General features: G+C 38.5%; 1 protein-coding gene across 3 annotated transcripts in view; it reads left to right on the forward strand.

The window, feature by feature from the left end:
• The window catches only part of phactr2 (phosphatase and actin regulator 2), a 50,873-nt gene extending 39,245 nt beyond the window's left edge, over nt 1-11,628 (forward strand). For all 3 annotated transcript variants that reach the window (XM_067610478.1, XM_067610480.1, XM_067610479.1), the window contains exons 7-12: nt 127-283; nt 690-745; nt 3,681-3,742; nt 4,053-4,190; nt 5,806-5,882; nt 7,147-11,628. In XM_067610478.1, coding sequence (XP_067466579.1) covers nt 127-283; nt 690-745; nt 3,681-3,742; nt 4,053-4,190; nt 5,806-5,882; nt 7,147-7,162 — 506 coding nt within the window. In that variant the 3' untranslated portion in view covers nt 7,163-11,628. The remainder of the gene's footprint in view (nt 1-126; nt 284-689; nt 746-3,680; nt 3,743-4,052; nt 4,191-5,805; nt 5,883-7,146) is intronic.
• The last annotated feature ends 10,231 nt before the right edge of the window (nt 11,629-21,859 follow it).

Here is a 21,859-nt window from a genome sequence, read left to right on the forward strand (position 1 = left end):
ATTAAAGTACTTCAGAATTGAGCTCCTTTTTACACCTGTCAGTTAAATACCATGTTGCCATTTGCTTCAGTGATGCCTTCATCGTTATCTGCAGCTGAACTTTGCTGTTTCACGTCTCCGTTTCAGGCTCTCTGGCCAGCAAGATCCGCCGACGAGACACCTTGAACATCAAGCTGGGGAACCGACCCAGCAAGAAGGAGCTGGAAGAGAAAAATATTCTGCCACGGAGCTCCGAGACAGAGAGACACGAACTACGCCAGCAGATAGGCTCCAAATTAGTCAGGTACACACACACACACACACACACACACGCACACACTGGAAATGCTGTGAAAATGTAGCTAGGTGTGAATTTTCATCATAGATTTGGCTGAGCTGTGCGGTGATAACAGATTGTTCAATATTTTTTAATTATAGTTTTGGGCAATGTTCTGGTACAAATGATACACAATGAAAATCTGTGCTGAAGTTTAGTTTGTTCTACCAGATGAGGCACAAAGGCTGGAGGCAAAGAGCCTTTTTATTAACAACAAGAAAAAAAAGGGTGTAAAATTATGAAAATGTTTTTATTTTTTTTAATAAATATTACTGTGATAAGTCTTGTCTTTCTGTAGAAGTTAGTGTAATGTGTAAATAATTTCCTGCTGCTCCTTGTAGGAAAGTATGTGAACACAGTTTTCTCCTTTCAGGCGCTTGAGCCAAAGACCCACCACAGAGGAGCTGGAGCAGAGGAACATCCTCAAACGTAAGTTACTGAAATATATTACCCAAGCACAGGGTGCTCTGACATACTATTTTATGATTATCATGATGTTTGAATACATAAATAGTAATATCATGTAATTTTATATCTCTGATAATATCATGAATCAACATAGGCGTGTTAAAATGGATGTGCAGGTGTCGCTACTTTAGTTTTCAAACATTTTGACAAAAAAAAAGTTATTTTTAATAACTCCTAACAAACTTAAAGCCACTGGAAACCAAATCCACAAAAGCCTTCTAACTACGTCATTTTGGGTCTTATGTCCATAATATTAAGCAAGTATTAGTAATTAGTTTCAATCCAAATTTGAAATATTTATTATTTAAATTATGCAATTAATTCTGTGAGCCAATCATAAATGACATGACATGCTGATGTGCTGCGATAAGCGTATTGTCTCACTTCTGGTTGCTGCAGTTTCTGTGTTATTGGTTGCGTTTCTGCATCTCAACCCAGTTAATTTTGCCATATTGTTCATTACTGCGGCTAATTACCTGCTGTACATTTAAACTTACACTAGTTCTGCTCAAGCACTCTTAGCTCTCTCTGTCTTTTAGCAACTTTCTCGCTAATCCCACAGTTGGTTACATGCTATTCATATCTGCTAATCACTTTAGCATAGCAGTTAGCAATGGCTTCCCTCTCGCCCTCTCCCTCTCCTGCGCTCTCTTGCTCGGAGTGTCTTATGTTTATCTATTCCTCTGCCTCCTTTAGTGATAACGGTACATGTAATAAATGTAGTATATTTACCGTGTTGGAGGCGAGGCTCCGTGAGTTAGAAGCGCAGCTCTGCACCATGGAAACCTAGTTGTTAGCTACTGTAGTTAGCCAGCCCTCAGTAGCTTGTGTGGGTGTCAATCAAAACGTTCTTGAGAGATGGTCTAAGCAGCAAAATGTGCTGTTTTTTTTATAACTAGGTTTTCTAATCAGATTTTTGTGGATATACAGTGAGTAGATACAGTATAGGAAGCACTGTTAAGATATTCAGCCTCTGTCTTATTTAATGAAGATTATATTATTTGCTTAAAGAACTGCTTTTGTTGTTGTGGTTTCCTGTGACGTCATTAGAGCTGAAATCGATTAGTTGACAGAAAATTAAGCTTCAACTATTCTGATGATCAAATTTAGTCATTTTTTAGCAAAAATGCCAAGTATTTTCTGGTTCCAGCATCTCAAAGTTTAGGATTTTATGGTTTTCTATGTCGGCTGTGATGGTAAACTGAATGTTTGGGTTTTGAACTGTTGCATATAACAAGATATTTTAAGATATCAACTTGGGCTGTGGGAAATTATAAAGGGCTTTATTCACTATTTTCTGACATTTATTCTCCTGCGGATTAATAGACAATAAAAATAATTGGTAGTTGCAGCCCTAGATGCCGCTTCATGTTGCACACAACAGGAGCACTGTGGGGGTCTAGTTCATAAAACTGGGAACATGGTTCATCATGGCTTCTGTAAAAGTGACTCATAAAATACTCTTGCTAATTCAGATTTCATTGCATGAGAAGCTGTCTATTTGTCCACACAACATACAGTAGGTCATAATTGCAAGAACACTATTATGTTCCATATGTGAGCAAGAAAATTCATGTTCCTGGTTATATTCCTGGGTATTGTTGTGTTCCAGCTGTCCAGTTTTATTCTGTTGCTGCCCCTTTCAGATCGTCAGATATGACCTTGTGTGTCTCATTTATCAGATAGATGAGACAGATATGTCTGTCTAATTTATGAGCTCCTGTCTGCTGGAAGCTTTGCGTCTCCTACACTGAGCTGATGTGGTCAGTCACACTATTATTTTAGAGGGCTCAGCAGAGATTGCCTCAAAACGATTTGTTTTTTCTCACTGCTTTGGTCACAGCACACCACAGAGATAAAAGTCGAGTTTGTATAGGTCAGATAGTTTTGTTGCTCTGTGAACAATATAAACACTACAAACTAGAACTGATAAATATTAAATATAGTCCAAGCAGGACTTAAATCATCTGATCAACTTTTGCTTTTGCTGAGACTTAAAGAACCAAACTCATTCAAATACATTTTTCTCCTGCTTAAGACTGAGTAATTATGTAATACCGTTGCTTCACACGCAGTGGAAAAACAGTGAAATCAAAAGTAAACCCGCGCATTATCCAGGTCATATGTAACCGCAGTAACTGTGACAAAGTTGAATTGTTACAAAACCTAATTACAAGAACAGTATAACGTGACTACGAAAGATGTTTGTTATCTGAACATTGTTTATGCATTAATGGACACTTCCAGTTCTTTGAGGATATAAAGAAGCTCATTAAATAAATTACATCTGGTAAACTGCTAGAAAGAACTTTCCCCTTCACAACTGACTGGTGTAATGATACTGAGCTATGCTAATGTGTCAAATTTGAGCTAAAACTCCTCTGCCTTTTGTATGTTATATGTGGTTATAATGCAGATAAAATAAAGCACCAGGACTGGCATCATCTAGGATAAAACACAGAAAGAAAAAGTAGTTCTACACAGTTTTTCTGGTTCTGGAAAAGAAGAGTTACTGTAGATTGCTGGTGTCTGTGTTGTGAATCCCAGACAGCTTATGTTTCTCTGATGGGACCACCAGAGGTCAAGTAGTTCACCAACATCCCAGGCGAAGTCACCCTCAAGTTGTTTACACACGCATACTGTAAACTGTACATCCATGAAGAATCTACAACAGTAGAATCATTATAAGATCAGCAGATGATTCATTCAACCCACGCAGAAAATCAAAGGACATAATTTCCCCTTTTTATTTTGTTTATATTATGGCAATCACACAGCTACATAGCCATAGACATGCTTTAATAAGGTGAATCACATCTCGCTGTTATAAATAGTAGCATAAGCTTGTTGCAGGCACAGTACGTGTGAAATGAATCTGTTGATCCTCTGCATGCAGAAAAGAATGAAGTGGAGGAGCAAGAAGCCAAGCAGGAGATTAAAAGGAGACTCTCCAGAAAGGTACTGTAAACACCAAACGAACACACGCACATTAGCAAGTACAGAAAGCACAGAGTGAGTCTATTATTAGCTGCTAATATGTTTTGCTCCACCTTATGAGTCATGGTAGGAGACAGAAAAGATGCTTTGTGTGGTGAAACTAGCCCACCTAGTGGACACAGCTGTAACTGAAGCAGGAAACTGTTCTCTCAGCTGAGAAATCATTGTTTCCTGTTTGTCTCTGTACCTCTCAGGATAACTAAAATAACATATAGATTAAAGTTTTTGACTTACATGTGCAGAAATTTAAAAAAAATCTCTTTTTGTGTAGCTGAGTGTTCGGCCTACAGTGGCAGAGCTCATCGCTCGCAGGATCCTGCGTTTTAACGAGTATGTGGAGGTAACGGACGCAAAGGATTATGACCGGCGGGCAGACAAACCCTGGACACGGCTCACTCCTGCTGACAAGGTACTACAGCCTACAGACCTCATTATGAAATGTTGATTTTTTATTTAGTTTGATAGATTGACTGTTGTTTTCATTTTTATGTTCGTGTCAACCTGACACTAGTTCACTTCTATGAGTTTGTTTCATAATTCATTATATCAACCTGAGAATGCAAGTGAACTACAGGTGATTAAAACACATCAAAGTACACTACATGTACACTACACGGACCCCCCTGGGTGACTTTGCGCCTTCATCACTCGTCATTTCGCTGCACAACCAGGACACCAGTAAAAAAAAAAAGTTCAGTCAAAACATTTTTCTCACCACCACTCTATAATCACTAAGTGCATCTCAGTTCCCTTAAATCGCATTCACGATCGCCTCACTTGTGTCCTTTCCTTGCGTCTTAGTCCCTCCCACCGTGGATGCATGGCGAGACACAAGGAAACCATGCGAGGAGAGAGGAAACAAGGAAATTTTTTTTTTTTATAGAAATGAGACATTCTTTCCTCTGAAGTGTCATGTGAAGCGACGTGTTTCTGATGACGGCGGCTGCTGAATCAGCTGTCAGGCAGCTTTAACAGCTGTAGCAACTTAAGACAGAGTTTGTGTCTGCACACATGTGCACTGTCCTAATACTAATAAAGGTGCACAGTTATCACTGCCAGAGCAGCTGTTTTCTCTCTGCAGCCTGTTACCTGTTTGACAAACATCTGCACATGAATAAAAACCTGCATTCTGTATTTATACTGTGTCCTGCTCAGAGGCACATGAATCATTCCTCCTGGCAGAATGTGTTTATAATATTTATTCATTATTTGCGTCTGTATTTATTGATATTCTGATTGTCATTCATTCATTATTTAATAACCCTGAATATGATTAGGGCCTCTTTTGAACACTGGAAATTATTTATTAGACTACCCGACTAACCTGACGCTTAGGAATTTTCAGCCTCATATGTGACTAAATGGAAATGACAATAAATGATGTAAAATATAAATGTGTTTCTTGCTGACAGATGGACTCCTCTACTCTCTCTGACTTTAATTTTATTTTATTCGTAATAAAAGTTAATGGGGGAAATAAGAAAAAATCTTTCTAATAAGCGAAGAAAGTTGTTTATGGTTCTCTTGTTGATCAGACCGACAACAACAGATTTTTACAACTAGATAATGAATCATAAAACAAATACAATATAAAACTTGGGAGTCATACACTTGAGTTTAATCTGTCTCCACTCAGTGATGTTGTGATGTATCAGATCACACCGATCAGCTGCGGTTCAATCAATAAGTGATATCCAATAAGGGGGCGTCAGCCGGTAAAAGACTTGGGTGAAGGCTGCTCTCGTGTCGCCTTGATTTTTGAAACTCCAGTATTAATGTTATTAATCACACCTGTGCTTTTCCTGCTGAATGAGGAAAGGGTCGGGATTTCTGTAGCCGGTCTAATTTTTCATGTATAGTTCATTAAATTTGAGCTTTTGTTGTTCACTTCCTTAATATATAATAATCCTATATACAATTAGTGACAATAAGAGATAAAAGCAGTGTGTTTGTGTAGGAGGACGGGTAGCCTTGTACTGCTGGGTGTATTTTTTACCATTTTGTTTGTGTGTTCTTCTCCTCAGGCTGCTATCCGTAAGGAGCTGAATGAGTTTAAGAGCAGAGAGATGGAGGTTCATGAAGACAGCAAACAGTTCACCAGGTACTCAAGCGGTCGATCATCTCAACCATTTAGCCTGACCCTGACTATAACTTACGCTTAATTAATAATGTATCACCATAAATACTGCTGTTTATTAGCTCACATTGATCAATATTTATATTATTCTGGTCCCTTAAACCCATTTCCACTAACCACATTAAAGTCATCATGATATACACCTGGGGTCGACTCTGGTTCATTAGCCTCAGGCACTGATAGCCAATAAAGTGCAGGTTCACTCTCCTGTATGTTATTAGATCTGTGTGACATGATTTTATATTGTATTTGTGCAAAGTGCAGAGAGGAAATAAGTCCACCAGTAAAATTCATGTAAGAAGAACTACTACGCCTTTTAATCAAATTATATTTTCAAAACAATACAAAATAAGGTTTCACAGATATAGGTTCAAGGTTTCAGTTTTACCTTGAGTAAAAAGGTGCATTTACCGTAGTAGCGGCACTCTGCATGGCATCAATTCTTCATGTTTTCGCTGACTTCAAGAGTCAATATTTTTACATTTTCTCTTTTAGGGTATCTCAAATGTTAAGGGTGAATATCACTGGGTTTGTGCAAATTTCTCTGGCATGCGTTATACTGCCTTCAGATCTTTTTCATCCCTCGGAGGAACATTTTGGCTTCTCCAACTGTTTTTAACATATCAAACTGTATTAGGAGCACATAAGTCCTAATATACTGCATATGAATACAATTTATGACCACAATTTGTGAAATAAATAAAATGCAAACACTGTTTTGTATTCCATAATATCACATGAAACTGACATCTTTATCTATTGATGCGACATTTCAGTCAGTCATAAATCTTAAACACAAAAACACTCCAAAAACACTGTTACATTAACACTGTTTTTTCAAGCTAAAGGTAAACAGAAATTCATTTTGGAACAGCAGCTGTTTGTACAGTGTTTTTGTTCCCAATGAAAACCCATAAGAGATCAAAATGTCGTAGATAATTAAATGTATCACTGGATTATAAAACATTCTGCAGATTCTACTTTTGCCCTGAATATCTCTTGTTTAATCCTGCACCTGTTAAAAAACTGTTTGACTATGCAAACTTAACGACAGTGACAGTAATTTGAAGAAATTTGTATAAACAAGATGATATATTTTCTATTTTTTAAATTCTATATAAGCATTTTACAAAATTGTATCACTTCTAAATACTGTAAGGTTAATTAAAGGCCTTGTACTTCCACACAGCCACTTACTCTGTCTGATCTGTGTGTTTGTTTTTTTCAGATTTCATCGGCCCTAAGCACTCTCACTGCCAGCTGGACGTCAGCACCACAAGTTCTCCAGTCTCCAGCTCCCAGAAATCTCCCAGACCTCCAGACCCACAGTACACAGCTCAGTCCACTCTGCTTTGGGATCTTCTTACTCCTGATGATATGTATTTATGTCTATAGTAAGAGCTACAGGTGCGTCTTAAGGTTTCGGCCATCCGTGGCCACCAGTGAAACATTTGCACATATCTATATTCAATACAGTGATGTGTATAGCGCTCTGATTAGAACCATTTATTTATTGTAGATGGCCGGAAACCTGCTGGTAAATGTTGTTTTTGTCTGTTTTTTTTTTTTGTTCTTTGGATCACCTCAGGCTTCAGGCAATGAGAGGTTGGATGAAGAAAAATGGGCAAAAAATACCATGTAAATATGAATGAGGCCCAAGTGTACTATAGCTTTTAAGTAAAATACAAGGTATGCCTTGTCCTAAACTGCCAAATGGCCAAATAAGGACATCCTTCTAGGACAGGAAATGGAGTGATTGGAGGATCGTGTGCTGATGTCAGTGCCTATGTCATGGCTCAGAGGGGAGGAGAGGCAGTTTGTTCTGCTCCGATGTGCCTCTCGGAGTTGAATCTGAAATACTGCAGTTCATTTTTAGAGATATTTAAAGAATATTGCCACTAGAGGGCATTATATCATAAGAATTATAGGGTGTAAGGATGAAGATGTGTTTTTGCGGATGAAGAATAACCTGTGAGTGTTATATTTATAACTGCTGAAGCTGAGGGAGAGGTGGACACCTTACGCTTTAACAGTGAAGTGCAATGGTCATCACACCAATTCTAATCCCTGAGCACACTGATGATACATGATGCTCATGTATTGTCATTTATCCTGTGTTGAGATACTAAGTGCAAAAGTCCTGCTCACCAAGTGTTGGACTCGCTGTTTTAGAGGATTCAAGCTTAAAATTCAGTTTCCCATTTTTGGCCGATGCTCTTACTCAGAGTGATTTGGTGCCAAAGAATTAGCAATCATTTGATTATACATTGGTATTTTTTTATTTGAAAGTTTACTGGTTTGATTTAATTTTTTCTTTTTTGGGGGGTTGGACTTCATATGAAGGTTTTATGATGATTTAAGAACAGGCACTGAGATTTCCACCACTGAAGCAATCAACTGCCCTCTCAAAGAAGTGAAGGAGTACTTTATTTTCCGTTTCCTTGAACATGCTTCTGCTGTCTAATCTGTCCGCCGGTGACAACTATTTAAGGACAGACTTGCTGACAAGTGGCCCCCCTTTACATCTTGCCTTAACATGCACCTTGAATCAAGCACTTCGGGATCTGTTTTTATCAACGCACAGTTTTGTCTTTTTGTTCCCAAACTATAGAATTGTACCATGAACCAGAGACTCTAAAGGAATAGTTTGACAATTTTGGGAAATACACTTACTTGCTTTCTTGCTGAGGGTTAGATGAGAAGATCGATATCACTCTCATCCGTATGCTAAATATGAAGCTAGAGTCAGGAGGAGAGGATATTAGCTTGCTTGCTAGCAGGTTTAAACAGCTAGCCTGGCTCTATACATTTTAGTTTTTGTACAAATTCAACTAAGGTGATTAAACATATTAATTTGTACGCTGTAGAGATGCTGTTAGGCTTTTTTTTTTTTTTACCTTTGAAGCTAGATAACAATTCTGCCAAACATTTTGGCATTTACACAGAAACAAATCTTATTACTTATCACTTTTTACATGTAGTAAACATACTTCCTGAGGGACGATCTGGTACTTCTTTGATTTGTCAGTTAGCACACTACAGGGATTAATCAATTTTATATTTCACTGCTCATTGGGATTAAAACTATATTTTGTATGCATTGTGTGTCTTCTAGAAGTCAGAATTGACTGTAAGACGATAACACAGTTGTACAACAACTTGAATACACATGAGAGTATTTGCCTTTGTTTAAATGTGCAGATACACTGACATTTAGTTGGGTGTAGATTTATAGCTGAGGTGGTTTGAGCAGTTGGATCTCTTTCCATCTTTGGTGCAATCATAGATTTTCTGCTCTTAAGTGGTCTGTCTGGATAAAATCCAAATAGTTAAGCTGCGTATTAATGCAAAATGTAAAGGAGATCAATTAATAATGATTTGTTTCTGTGTGAATGCCAGAATCTTTGGCTGAGCTGTTACAAAAGGACAAGGGTGAATGATATAAGAAGCTGAGACAGGAAAGAAAACTTGATGGCTAACTCATTTCTTTGGATGTTCCTATAAAAACAAATCAAAGAGTAGGGTTTTTGTAATTTTTCCCTCCCAGCATATGTGATGTTGGCTGAAAAATGATTGACAGATCGAGCTTGCTGACGTCCTGAGGCTTGTGTTGTCACAATAGGCCTCCAACCTCCACAATGCAGTTCTTACAAATAGTAACTGAAAAGGACTTTATTCTCTCTGCTTCTGAATGTGCAGAGGTTGTAACATGAAATTATGTACAGTGACGGGAAAGAACCAACAGTATTCATTCATTTCAATTTCTATGTTGTTATATATTGATTGTTTTGTACAGAATGTATATCGAGCATGTGCATACATTGAAATCAATTTTACTACCAATATGAAACAATACAATTTGATGTGAATGTTTTAAGCTCTGATTATAGTTGTTTTATTTTTTAACTGTTATCATCCCCAGACACTGATGGTGCAATGAGCGGTTTAGCACTATATATATATATATAGTGCTGTTTCCAGGCAGCATATCAAATACGGAACTAGACATTATTTAGGTAGTGATAAATCTCTTCACTTAAACTGAAAGTCAGCAGGTGCATTGCAGCAGGTCTTTTATGGATGGTGACAGAGTTTAAAAGCTATTTCTAATCCATTCTGGACTTCACTTTGATTTATTCCTTCAGATGACCATAGTTCACCTTTCACAAAGTACAAAATGTGACTTAAATTGTTGCCATAATCACGATAAATGTTTAAACATGTTCAAATTTAACTCCATTAGTTTGAGTATATAATCTAGTTCCACCTAATAAGTAAGTAAACATAAGGAGTCAGTTCAGTGGGTGTTTAGCTCCTGCAAAGGCGAAAATAGTTCACACCAACAGTAAATACAGCATTAAAAGACGAGACAGCTTCTAATTCAGATACACAAATGAAAGGTTTTATATGGTGATGCAGCTTTGATCCCTTCATAGCTGAATAAACATGAATGTGCTGCTTGGAGTAAGATTATTTTCCTTTAAACAAGACATTAATTAATAGAAACAAAGGATAACACTTTATTTTAACCCTCCATCCCTGTTTACTATAAGCACTATATAATTAATGAATAGTTAAACACACTTTTATGTATTTTTAAGCAACCAACTCCTTATATGAAGCCTCTGTAAGTGTTGTATAAACATGAATACTTTCTAATATGGAGTGTTTATATACTGCTTAGAAATAAGAAATGGGGAGATTAAAATAAAGTGTTACCAGGGTTACCAATCCCACCAAGAGCTTGTTGTTATTTCTTTAAAATGGTGACTTTCTAATGATGAAACTACATATAGGGAGTCCTGGTCAACATTTAAATGTTTTTTTGTTTTTTTTCTGTGACACTCATGCATCATTCGACATTTTAGTCCAGAATTAGATATAGCATCTAGACTGAGCAGTTGAAAGCGTGAAAGAGCCTTGAAGGTTGGTGTTTAGTCATAACCAGTCAGTATTAATCACACAGAGCGAATCCTGTAAAAACTTTTATGGCTGCAGTCTGTTTCATCTCATATGTACGTAAACGTAAAATAAACTCATTAAAGATTATGATCCAAATAAGCTTTAAGAGTTATTACATACGCCACGTTTCTCTGTGTTGCTGATAATGTGGTATATGTGAAATTAAAATTATCAAACATATAATTCCTGCCATTAAATTTTAAAAAGGATTTTGCTAAAATTCCAGTTGACTTGGTTTAAAAACATTCACAACCACATTTACTTTCCTGGCTGTTGCGTTTAATTAGCGGTGCTGGAGAGCTCCACCAGTTCATGAAAATGTTTACATTTGCTGTTTTAATGGTGCTTGAGGCTTCCTTTATTACTTTCCCCAAAACAAATCTCTAACTTTTGACAGGAGCCATAATCAAACTGCTGCTGCTGTTCATAAAAAGCCTTTTATCTTCAACATAATCTTTTTCTTGGTCCTGTGAAATTCACAGTATTCTTGTGTTTTGCTTCACACTATTAACCTTCTAACTGTAACAACACAACAGCAGCAAGACGCTCAAAGCAGCTGAACAGATTATCTTCCTGTATGTGACCCAGGACTGGATATTTCACTCTGACTCCAAACACCTTTTACCGTATGTTTCACATAAAAGATTCATCTTTGAAGTCATACAATGATGTCATTTATCTCCCAAACAGCTACTGTTATGTCAAACTGTGTATATTGTTTTTGTATATAAAAAGTCGTGAAAAAACATCTATTTTGTCATACTGGTTTTTCTTTTCAGTCTTACTTTTATAGTAATATCACAATAATGTATAAATGTAAATGTGTGTGAGTAATAAGGACACAAACACAAACATATGGACAGTTTATAAATGCAAAAATACGTCATTATACAGAAGTATTTGAATATAAGAAAAGCAAATTGTGCAAAAAAGGGACCTGTTTTGAGAGAACTACACACCTTCCTCTCCAGATATTACATTTACACATGCCCAAATAGCATGTAAGCAAAACCACCGTATTATTGCTGGCTGCAGTCCTTGGAGCATATTTCAGTGTCCTTGAAGGCCCCGATCTCCTTATTCACTATTCATGAAAGACATGAAATGGAAAGAATGAAAGAGAGTTTTATATTTAAATACATTTCATCATTCCTTGCAAATTTCCTAAAATAATTAAAAACTGTGCCTTTTTTTTTTTTAAATGGCCACTGAGGTTATAAGGACGACCAAGAGGAAAATGTATACCCTATCTGGCATCTCAAAGGTGCAGCAATTAGTGCCACTTGAGCCCTTTCTAGGATATTAAGGGGAAAAAAATGAATATAGCCTTTAACTCAGCTTTTTTTTTAATCACCTTCCAAGTGCCCTGGTTTTGAAAAATTGTCTTGGATGACAGCGTAATTATTCTTAGAAATCTGCGTTGAACCTTGCTGTGCCTTTTGGCTCTAGCAGGGTTTCTGCATTGGTTAAAGAAGGAAATTATAGAACAACGATTACGCAAAAAGTGAAATTAACACGTGTATTATTATGGCTCTATGGATGCAGTGGGTCTGTTGATCTACCTCTTTGGTCCAGAGTGAAATATCTCAACAACTGTACTGTAGTTTGTTTAGAAACAGCTCCAAAGACAATTAACAGTGATGATATTTTCAGTCTCTGGAGAGCAGCTCCTTGTACGGCATACGCCACTGCACATACATGGGAACGCACTTCAGTTTACAGTGCTTCGCTAGCTTGTTGTGCTATAGTATAAAGTGGCTAAAGAGGTTGTAATATGTAACTTAGCACAACAACATAGTGAAGCACTGAAAATTGCCAGCCATATCCTTTAACTTTTTCATCTACCACTACCATTTTTTCAATGATTTGGTTTATGACCTTTCTTTGCTTTTAGTGATAATTTGCAAATGATAGCATGCTAACAGGCTAAACTAAGGTGGTGAATCAGTTAAATCTGCTAAACATCAGCCTGCTGATCATTAGCGTGCTGAAGTTAGAATTCAAAGTACAGCCTCATGGAGCCGCTAGCATGGCTGTAGGCTAATGTCCAGTTTCTCTCTCTTTTTGCCTCAAAAGTGATTTGTCCAATGACACTCTGTACTGAAAAAAAAATAAGTGCCCTGAAGCTGACTCATTTGGTAGTCTGCTTACGTCTTTCCTCCTCTATCTTTTCACACATGGCAAGGAAGAACACAAATAAAACCAAGTGCACTGAGTTCAGTCTAATCAAATCCGTCATGATACATATCAGTTTAATTTGACAAATGCAAAACAAGACGGTTCCAGTAACTCTAATAGTTGCTTCCCAAACAGGGTCTCAGAATACATTTTCAGTCTAAATATGCAAACAAAATCTGACAGAAACTGAGAGACTGAAAGATGAACCGCATTACTCTACCGTGCCATTAAAACTACATTTTGCCAATTAGATTTCCAATAAATTCCCCAGATGAATGTGACCTCTGTGAATGCCGTTTGTTTGTACTGTAATGTATACATGACCTCATGTTTGCTGGTACGTACGATTTTGTGGTCTTAGAGTGCATGTCATCTTAATGCATGTGTTGCAAACATCTCTGAACCTTTGAGCCAGTGTGTATTTTGGTTTATGCGAGAGGTTTCCACGTGAATGACCATTAAAGTATTGAATTTCAGCCCTATCTAGTCAGCCTCATCCAGCATACGAGCCTGCCCGCTTTTAAAGAGGATGTGGGCGTAATGGAGTTGGTTCTGAAGACGAGAACAAGGAAATGAGAACTAGAAATTGAAGGATACAATGAATGAGGACAGTCAGGAAGGGGCTAAAGGGACAGACGTGGTAGGAAATGAGAGACAGTTGAAGAAGTGAATCACTAGTTGGGCTCATGCGCAACTTGAAAAGGCTTTCTCTAATACCTGTTGGCTTAAATTGATTTGATGACACATATGTGCTACAGCTTGACCTTGGTGAACGGTGTAAATTGAGGTTTTTGATTTTCTTGTGGTGTACGCCCACTTTTCGACTTTGCAGCTCCCTCGTTCGGTATAAATCATTTTGACAGTGGTGATAATCAGTTTTATAGAGCACAAGGAGGACAGCAAGATCTGAAAGATGCCCCTCTGTCCCACAGTGATCATAAACCTCCTGCTCTCTCTCACACATCTTTTACCTGTGAGGACCCACAGTCACCCCCTAAATTCTCACCTTTATCTTAAACTTTATCCTTAAATTGACAATGGCCATATTTTCCAGGACCTGAACTTTAAACTTAAAACCTTAAATCTAAATTGAGCCCTCTTTTCAAGGTATTAAACAGTCAGTTGTCTCCAAAAAGTTTCCACTAGTTGTAAAACACACATATACACCATGTTAATGGAGTTTCGCGGGCAGGATCGGAAGGCAGTTTTGTCCCTGGCACTTTGCCCAGAGGTCTCGGCTGTAATGCAGGTCTACTACTCAATTGGAAAAGGCTGGAGATTAATCATCAGTCTGATGCCACCCTAGGTTGCAAAAAATGTGATTATGAGACGGTTTATTCCGCCCCGTCGTACTGCTCATATTACAATCGTTCCACTTCTCAAATTACTTGCACTTGCAAAAATGAGTGAAAGGTTATAAAAGTTTAACAATGCAGGAAAGAAAGGGGGAAAAACTAAAACCAAGTCAGATTTTAATTTTCTGTGCTCAGAAATTTTATAAAAAGGTAACTGTTCAGTAAAAAGGGTGTATTATAACCTGTGTTTCACAAAAAGTTGTTTCACATCCAGTTAAACCATATTTATTAACCCAAATGTGATTTTAATGTGCACATTTATTGCAGGAAACCGCTTCAAAAGCCATTAAGACCAGACCCTCGTTTCAGGTTCACAATTTTTCAAGTCTGTCTGAAAACAACAGTCAGGTGCCCATATGAAAACTGAAAGAGGCTTTCCTCTCTGTACTCATTCCTCTTGTTCAAACTGGCTGTTAAATGATCCCCTTCAAACACGCTTTCAGTGTAAGTGATGGAGGCCAAAATCCATTTGTGCAAAAATGCATTTAAAAGTTAATCTGAAGCTTATATGATGCTTCAGCAATCTGAGTTAGTCATATCAAGTGGATATCTGCCACATTTATAGTCTTTTTTTTTATCATAAAATTACCTCATTGTGTTTCCCTTCATATTTGCTTCAGATAAACTTTTAAATACATTTTTGCACAGAAGGAGGACTGTTGATTTTGGCTCCCATCCTTTACGCTGTAAGTGCATTATGATAGCATCTTCTAATGGCCAGCATGAACAGGAGGAATGTTTATGGCAAGGACACCTTTTTCAATGTTTATTTGGCCTCTTGACTGTTGTTTTAGGACAGACTTGAAAAATTATGAACAAATCCTTTAAGTATTTTCGCCATAAAGGTCTGTTTACTTTCATCTTCTAAATGCCATTATTCAGGGTATTTCTGTTTGCATTTAGTTAGAGAAAATTATGCTAGGCACGCACTCCTGTGTTCTTCACACAAAATATTCACGTGTTTTTCCCCGCTGCAGAGTGATTACTGGTGTGTTTTATCTTGGATGTTTCCACTCCACTGGTAAACCCATCAGAACTGTAGAGATGGAGAGAGAAAGAAGGAGCTGAATGTATGAGAAGATGAGGTTTGCGTGAAAGGGTGTAAGCAGTAAAGAAGATGAAAGTGAAGAGTTTCCTGTAGGAGAGCAATGGAGAGGAAGAGTTAATGCAAGATGGAGATAGACGGATAAAACAGGTGGGTGGCAGAGAAGGGCAGAGATAATTGGATTGTGGGGGCATTCACATTTGACGAGGGTGAACGTTTTTCCTGGACTTTCTCACCGTTTGGCTGAGTTCCTGTGTAATCAGAGGAGAGAGCTAATGTGGACGAGCAGCCAAACGAGACGCTCACATCAGCATGAACACAGAAAGGCCAAGTGGTTATTAACAGGTGCCATTCACTCTGTCAGGCACCATTTAAAAATGCAAACACTCATCGATGCCAATGCAGTTTCCACTCAAACAGTGGCTTTAACAGGCCATATGTCGGAACAGAATTAATTGCCTCAACTATCAGGACAATGCAGGGTCCTGAATGGTGACAAAGGTGAGGTGATAATGAGCTGCCATGCAAGACTAGATCGTTTCATCGGGTGTTGGGCTGTGAGATGTTCAGACAGGCCTGTACTTCCTGACCTCAACCCCAGGAAGAAGGAGCCTCACCAGCAAAATACAAGCATTAACATAGTTGAACTGCTTAAAATTGGGCTGAACTTAATTTTACTTTACGTTTTAGCTTGAGTAGCTCTGGAGATTAGAGAAACAAAGTGAAATAAGGTGAGGAAAAAGTTCTGCATATCCAAGAGAAATATCAATTACACAATAATAACGTAAATCATGACTATAACTATGGATCTATGAGGCCGAATGATGACCGTCACCATGGTGTTTACCTTGAATGATATCATCATCTACCTGTCCTTGAGACCATATATCAACAAAGTCATGTGACTGACCTTAGAGGCTTGGCTTGCCATCTATAATAGCATCCAGGTGACCATGCCTCTTCCTCTTGCATGGAATGGCTCAGCCTGTTCTGAGCGTCAAGAGATGGTGACATCATTTGATCTCATAGATCCATAGTTGTAGTCATAACTTACGATCTACTCCAACCTCACTCAGAGCGCCACCACAGTCTTTACCTTGGATGACTAGCACCATCAGCGTCGCAAGGAACAGAGGATTCCACTCCCTCACGTCCTCCTTGCCCATCAGCTGGGAGCAGAACAGCAGAACCCAACAGTGCAGGGGATGCCACATTGACTCTTTAAAACCTGGAAATGTACAGAGAGCACTCCATGTTGCTGCTGCATGGTTTTCTGAAAAAGGAACCCCTTTTAAAGCAGCCCAGGAAGTGGCTACACCTCTGGTGGAGTGAGCTACCAGATTACCTAGGATTAGGAGGTTCTGCCTCGAATAGGCCTCAGAGATAGCGTTAACAATCCAATGGAATAAACACTGTTTTGACACAGACGAATAACAGAGTTGGAGCATGAAGTGCATGCAATATAAGCCCTTAGTGCCCTCACTGGACACAAAGTAAGCAGGCCTATTTCCCCCTGTGGGAGAGCCAGATCGAGTTGACGTGCGCTATCTCAACCACTTGGTTTACCATCTGAGGGTTTATCACTTTAGGCAAAAATGAGGGATTCAGCCAGAGAGACACGCCAGTGTTATCAGCCTTCCATCTAAAACATTCCTCACTTAAAGACAGAGCATATAACTCACTCACTCTCTTGGCAGAACATACAACCAAAAGAAAAGCTGTTTTGTGATATAGAAACTCAAGGTTGGACTGCTCTATGGGTTCATAAGGAGCTTGAGTCAGGGATCTTTGCACCAAAGGGACATCCTGCCCGGTCACAGGTGGTACACTCCTTTAATGAACTAAGACACTAAGGGATGCCCCCCCCACTGTAACACCCTCCAATGCCTCATGAAAGAGAGATATAGCGGCAGTGTACACCATAATAGTGCTAGTCGCCCTTTCTGAGTACAAGAGTGACTGAAGAAAGCAGAGAACCAGCTCGATGGGGCAAGTGGCTGGATCTTCCTGCCTATTGTGATACCACCCTCCACTTCTGGTAAGCTTGAGTGGAAGGAGCCCTGGCATTGACCATGGTCTTCATGACAGCCTCATCTAACCCTTGAGAGAAGGACTGAGAAGGGGCCTTGCTCAGAGCTGCAAGACGGCTGGTTTGGTATGCTGTATCTGACCCTCTGCCTGGGAGAGAAGGTCCACCCTGACTGGCGGGGCCCAAGGTCGAGGTTGACCGTGAACCAAGTGAAGGAGCGTTGTCCCCCTTCACTTAGCTGGGTGGGTGGAGGCTGCACTGCCCCAGCATGAACAGACTGCCCCACCCACTGGCTCTTTGAATGTGCTCCTCCACAAGCAGTTCAACTGCTGCCCCACACGGGTTCTCAATATCCTCCAATAAATGTGCCATGCCCAAACAAGAAGGGCATTCACAATGGCCATCACGGGGGTCCATGATGCCCTGGCAAAAATAACATAACCTTGAGGCCATTTCTTTGTAATTTTTTTTTTTTCCAGCAGTGCTCAACAGCTACACATAGATAAAAAAGGGGAACCAATAATCAGGCTGCTCACAGATGGCCACAATTACTTACAATAAAATAAAAGGTGGAAAAAATGTACTTCACCTGAAAACACCCATTGTATGTGTGTACTGGTAAAGGGGGAAGCAATCAGAAGCTCACCCACTGTGAACAGGGGCTAAGGGCACTTAACAACAATAATAATAACCAACCAATGTATGTCATATACAGGGAGAAGAAATCCCACAAAACAATCCCACCTGCAGCACACAGAGGTAAAAAGGGAAATTGCCAATAGCAAATTACATATAAAGGAACAGTTATTCAAAACTCACCTCCCCTACTCATTGTGTGCAAATGCATGAGGGGGGGTAAACTCAAAAAACCCACCCACTGCAAACAGTAAACAGGCAGAATAAGTGAACCCTGCTCAAATTAGTATATGAAGAGATTACTTGATAATTACACCCAAATATTTTTCTTTAACTTACTCCTGAGGGAAAAACTGTATGAAACAAACAGCATTTACCTGAAGCTGCAAATTACAGAAATTGCTTAGCATCAGGTGTAACAAATTAGGCTACCTGAAATGAAAATAAGAAGTTAACACAAGCAGTGTAACCCTCTGCTATATAAATGCAAGTGAAACAAGAAAGAGAAAAAAAAAACACGTATAATTCGCAGGGACACAAGGCACCTGCACCACAGTAAAGGACTGTTGATAGTGGAGTCCCAAACATACACATCTTACCTACAGGTCTCAGATGAGGCAAGTGAAGCAAAAAGGAAGAGGCCTGGTCATCTGGCTGCTCTTATAGACTGTGAGCCAAGCCTGCTAAGGTCAGTCACATGACTTTGTTGATATATGGTCTGGAGGATAGGTAGGTGATAACATAATTCAAGGTAAAGACCCTGGTGACGGTCTGAGTGAGGCCAAAATAGAATTAGATTTACAGACATATTAATTTGGGTATTATCTAGTCTGGTCTCTTGAAAAACTATTTCCATGACTTAAAGCTCTGTCCTTCTGGTAACTGAGGCCTGAATGAAGCTAACGTACTGTAAATTGGAAAAAGAACAAAGCTGGGGTTTTTTCTTACAAAATACTGGGAATAAAAGGCAACTTGCAGTATTTCACTTGTGTGATCCTCTATGCCAGGGTGTAAGCAATAATAATCATAATAATAACAGCAGGGATCCAATTATTAAACCTAAATGAATTCTGTTGTTGTGGCTTAAAACTTAAACCACCATAAGCTTATACATATATATATATATATATATATATATATATATATATATATATATATATATATGTTTGTGTGTGTGTGTATATGTATATATATGTGTGTGTGTGTGTCCAAACGTTTGATATATATATGATATATATACATGTATCTTCAGAAAGACAATTTTGTTTTTGTGTTATACTTATATTTACTTGTATATTATACTCATATATATTTATATTTCTACTTGTTCCAGTTTTGTCTGTAGTTTTATCTCTTTGTCGTATTGTGTTTTGTGGATTTAGATCAACACCTTCAAACCAAGAGAAGTCAGAAATTTAAGTATTAAATATTCCAAGCACATTTTATTGCAGATGAACAGTATTAGGGGGCATTCCTTTGCTTGTGGTCTATTGGTATTGTCTTTATTCACCTCATTTTATATGTGACAGTTTATTTCCAGGACATAATCAAAACAGTTTTAACTGCAAATACAAGACGCTTGTTGTGAGTGTATAAAACAGTTTTTATATCCCTGTTTTGTAAAAGTCTTTATAGTGTGTGTGTGTGTGCGTGTGTGCGTGTGTGTGTGTGCGTGTTGGCAGGCAGGACACAGTATTTATAGTCACCGTGAAGGACTCCAGAAGAAATCAACAACGACAGAACAAGCTGTTTCATTTCCACTGCTTCTCCCCTTAGCAGAATGAAGACACTCTATCACTTGTGCCTTAAAAATATGCTTTAAAGAAAAAAAAGCATCTGCTGCTCTACATATTAGTACAGTAAAAGTATACTTCTCTTACAAAAAGGTCTGTTGAAAAAGCGAAGAATGGTTCTCACCAAGGCAAACGAACAACCTTCAAGATGAATACTGTGTCCTGATCCACCTATTCTCTCATTTCTCCCATCCTTTTCTTAGAATATTTAACACAATAAATGTAAAGAAATGTTTGGATTTTTCCTCAGAGAGAACATTAGGAAAGGTTTCTCTCATAGTGCTTGACCTACAGTTGTACTTGAAGCCTAGAATCAAACTACACCCTCCTGTGAACCTTATTACCATTAAAAAAAGGTGAGACCGCCTCTATGATCTAGCTGGAAACTGAAGAGCAGGCATCTATTTATGTGCTTGTTTCTCTGTGAGAACAAGTCAAGCAGTTTATGTGAGTGTTTCATATGTGTGTGTGTGTGACGGCAGACCTCATGCTGCTTTCATGCCTGACTTGGCAGCGCCGTCTCCACGACTCTCACAGTGAGGACAGATGGCAAGGACTTACCCTACTAAGAAACCCTCTAACGCACACTCTCAGACATGATGCACAACACAAGAACTTCCTTGGCACCCACTGACTAATCACTCAATCCAACAATGAGTCATGCATTGCATCCTTTCCCACTGTCTGTCTCTGCATATGTATGCATGTGTGTGTGTGTGTGTGAATTTTGCCAGCAATGTGCTTTTAAAATCACCTGAAGTCAGCAGGTCAAATCACACCTGCTGCTCTTTTCTCACTGTCTCACTGTTCCTGCTGCCTGCTCCAGTTCAAACTGCAGCTTCAAACATCTATCCAACTTTAACTACCCCGAAGATATTTGCAGTATCAAAATATTTTCTCACGTCTACCAGACTATAAAGCTGATACTCTTGATCAAAGGCACTGATTCATATTCAACACTGGAATAATTTTCTTAATGTCTACCCTGAGCTGTGCTTCATGACAGCTTTTAAACTGCTGCCACTGCATGAGAATTTAATATCCATTCTGCAAGATAATTGCTGTTACTTGCTTTTAAGATATGTTAATTATAAGCACCAGACCCGGCAATTTTAGCTCTATCAAACATGAACATTATACTGTATATAGGAATTAGCATGAAATCTGAAGACAGGGGACATTTCTGAGAAAAAACCTGAACAAATGAATACAGAAACATGACAGATGCTCCCATACAGGGAGTATAAATATGACATGAAAGGCTTTATGGCCCTCAGAGTCACCAGATCTCAACCCAACTGAACACCTACAGCACTCTCCACCACCTTGACCGAAACATAATATCTGTGAATATCTTCCAAAAGAATAGTTGTATAGACTCTAAGCTAAGGAGCAGTAAAAGTGTTCTGGAGGATTATAGTGGCCCGGCCTGTTCTACACTTTGTGTACCTGAACTCCCTCATTCAAGTTTATGCACCTTCACGCTCAAAAACAGATGACTAGTCTTACCTTCACTAAGAGGCAGGAAATCTCAATCCAAACTCCTTCATTGTCCCTCAGTAGCGGAACAAGCTATCAAACTCAATTTGGTATGCAGAATCTATTTGTCTTCAAAAAATACTTAGCTAATATGCTCTTTCTCTCTCTCAAAAAAAAGTGATCTGCTAGACAAGACTTTGATGAGTGTTACAACAATTATTCTCAAATGAATTTCCTTGATCTACTGCAGCTCAGATTGCACCTCATTTGTACATCACTTTGGACAAAAGAATCTGTCAAGAGAATAAGTGTGATCATTTTTCACTCAGACCTTCTGATGAGAAATTATTTCATATTTTAGGCACACACTTGAGACTTAACAGGTACCTAATCTTATTCCTTACCTTATTAACTAATCTGATCCATGAAACACCAGATATTAAAACATGTAAATGCAGTCAACA

Source organism: Thunnus thynnus, chromosome 14 (genome assembly GCF_963924715.1).
Source record: "Thunnus thynnus chromosome 14, fThuThy2.1, whole genome shotgun sequence".
Taxonomy (NCBI): Eukaryota; Metazoa; Chordata; class Actinopteri; order Scombriformes; family Scombridae; genus Thunnus; species Thunnus thynnus.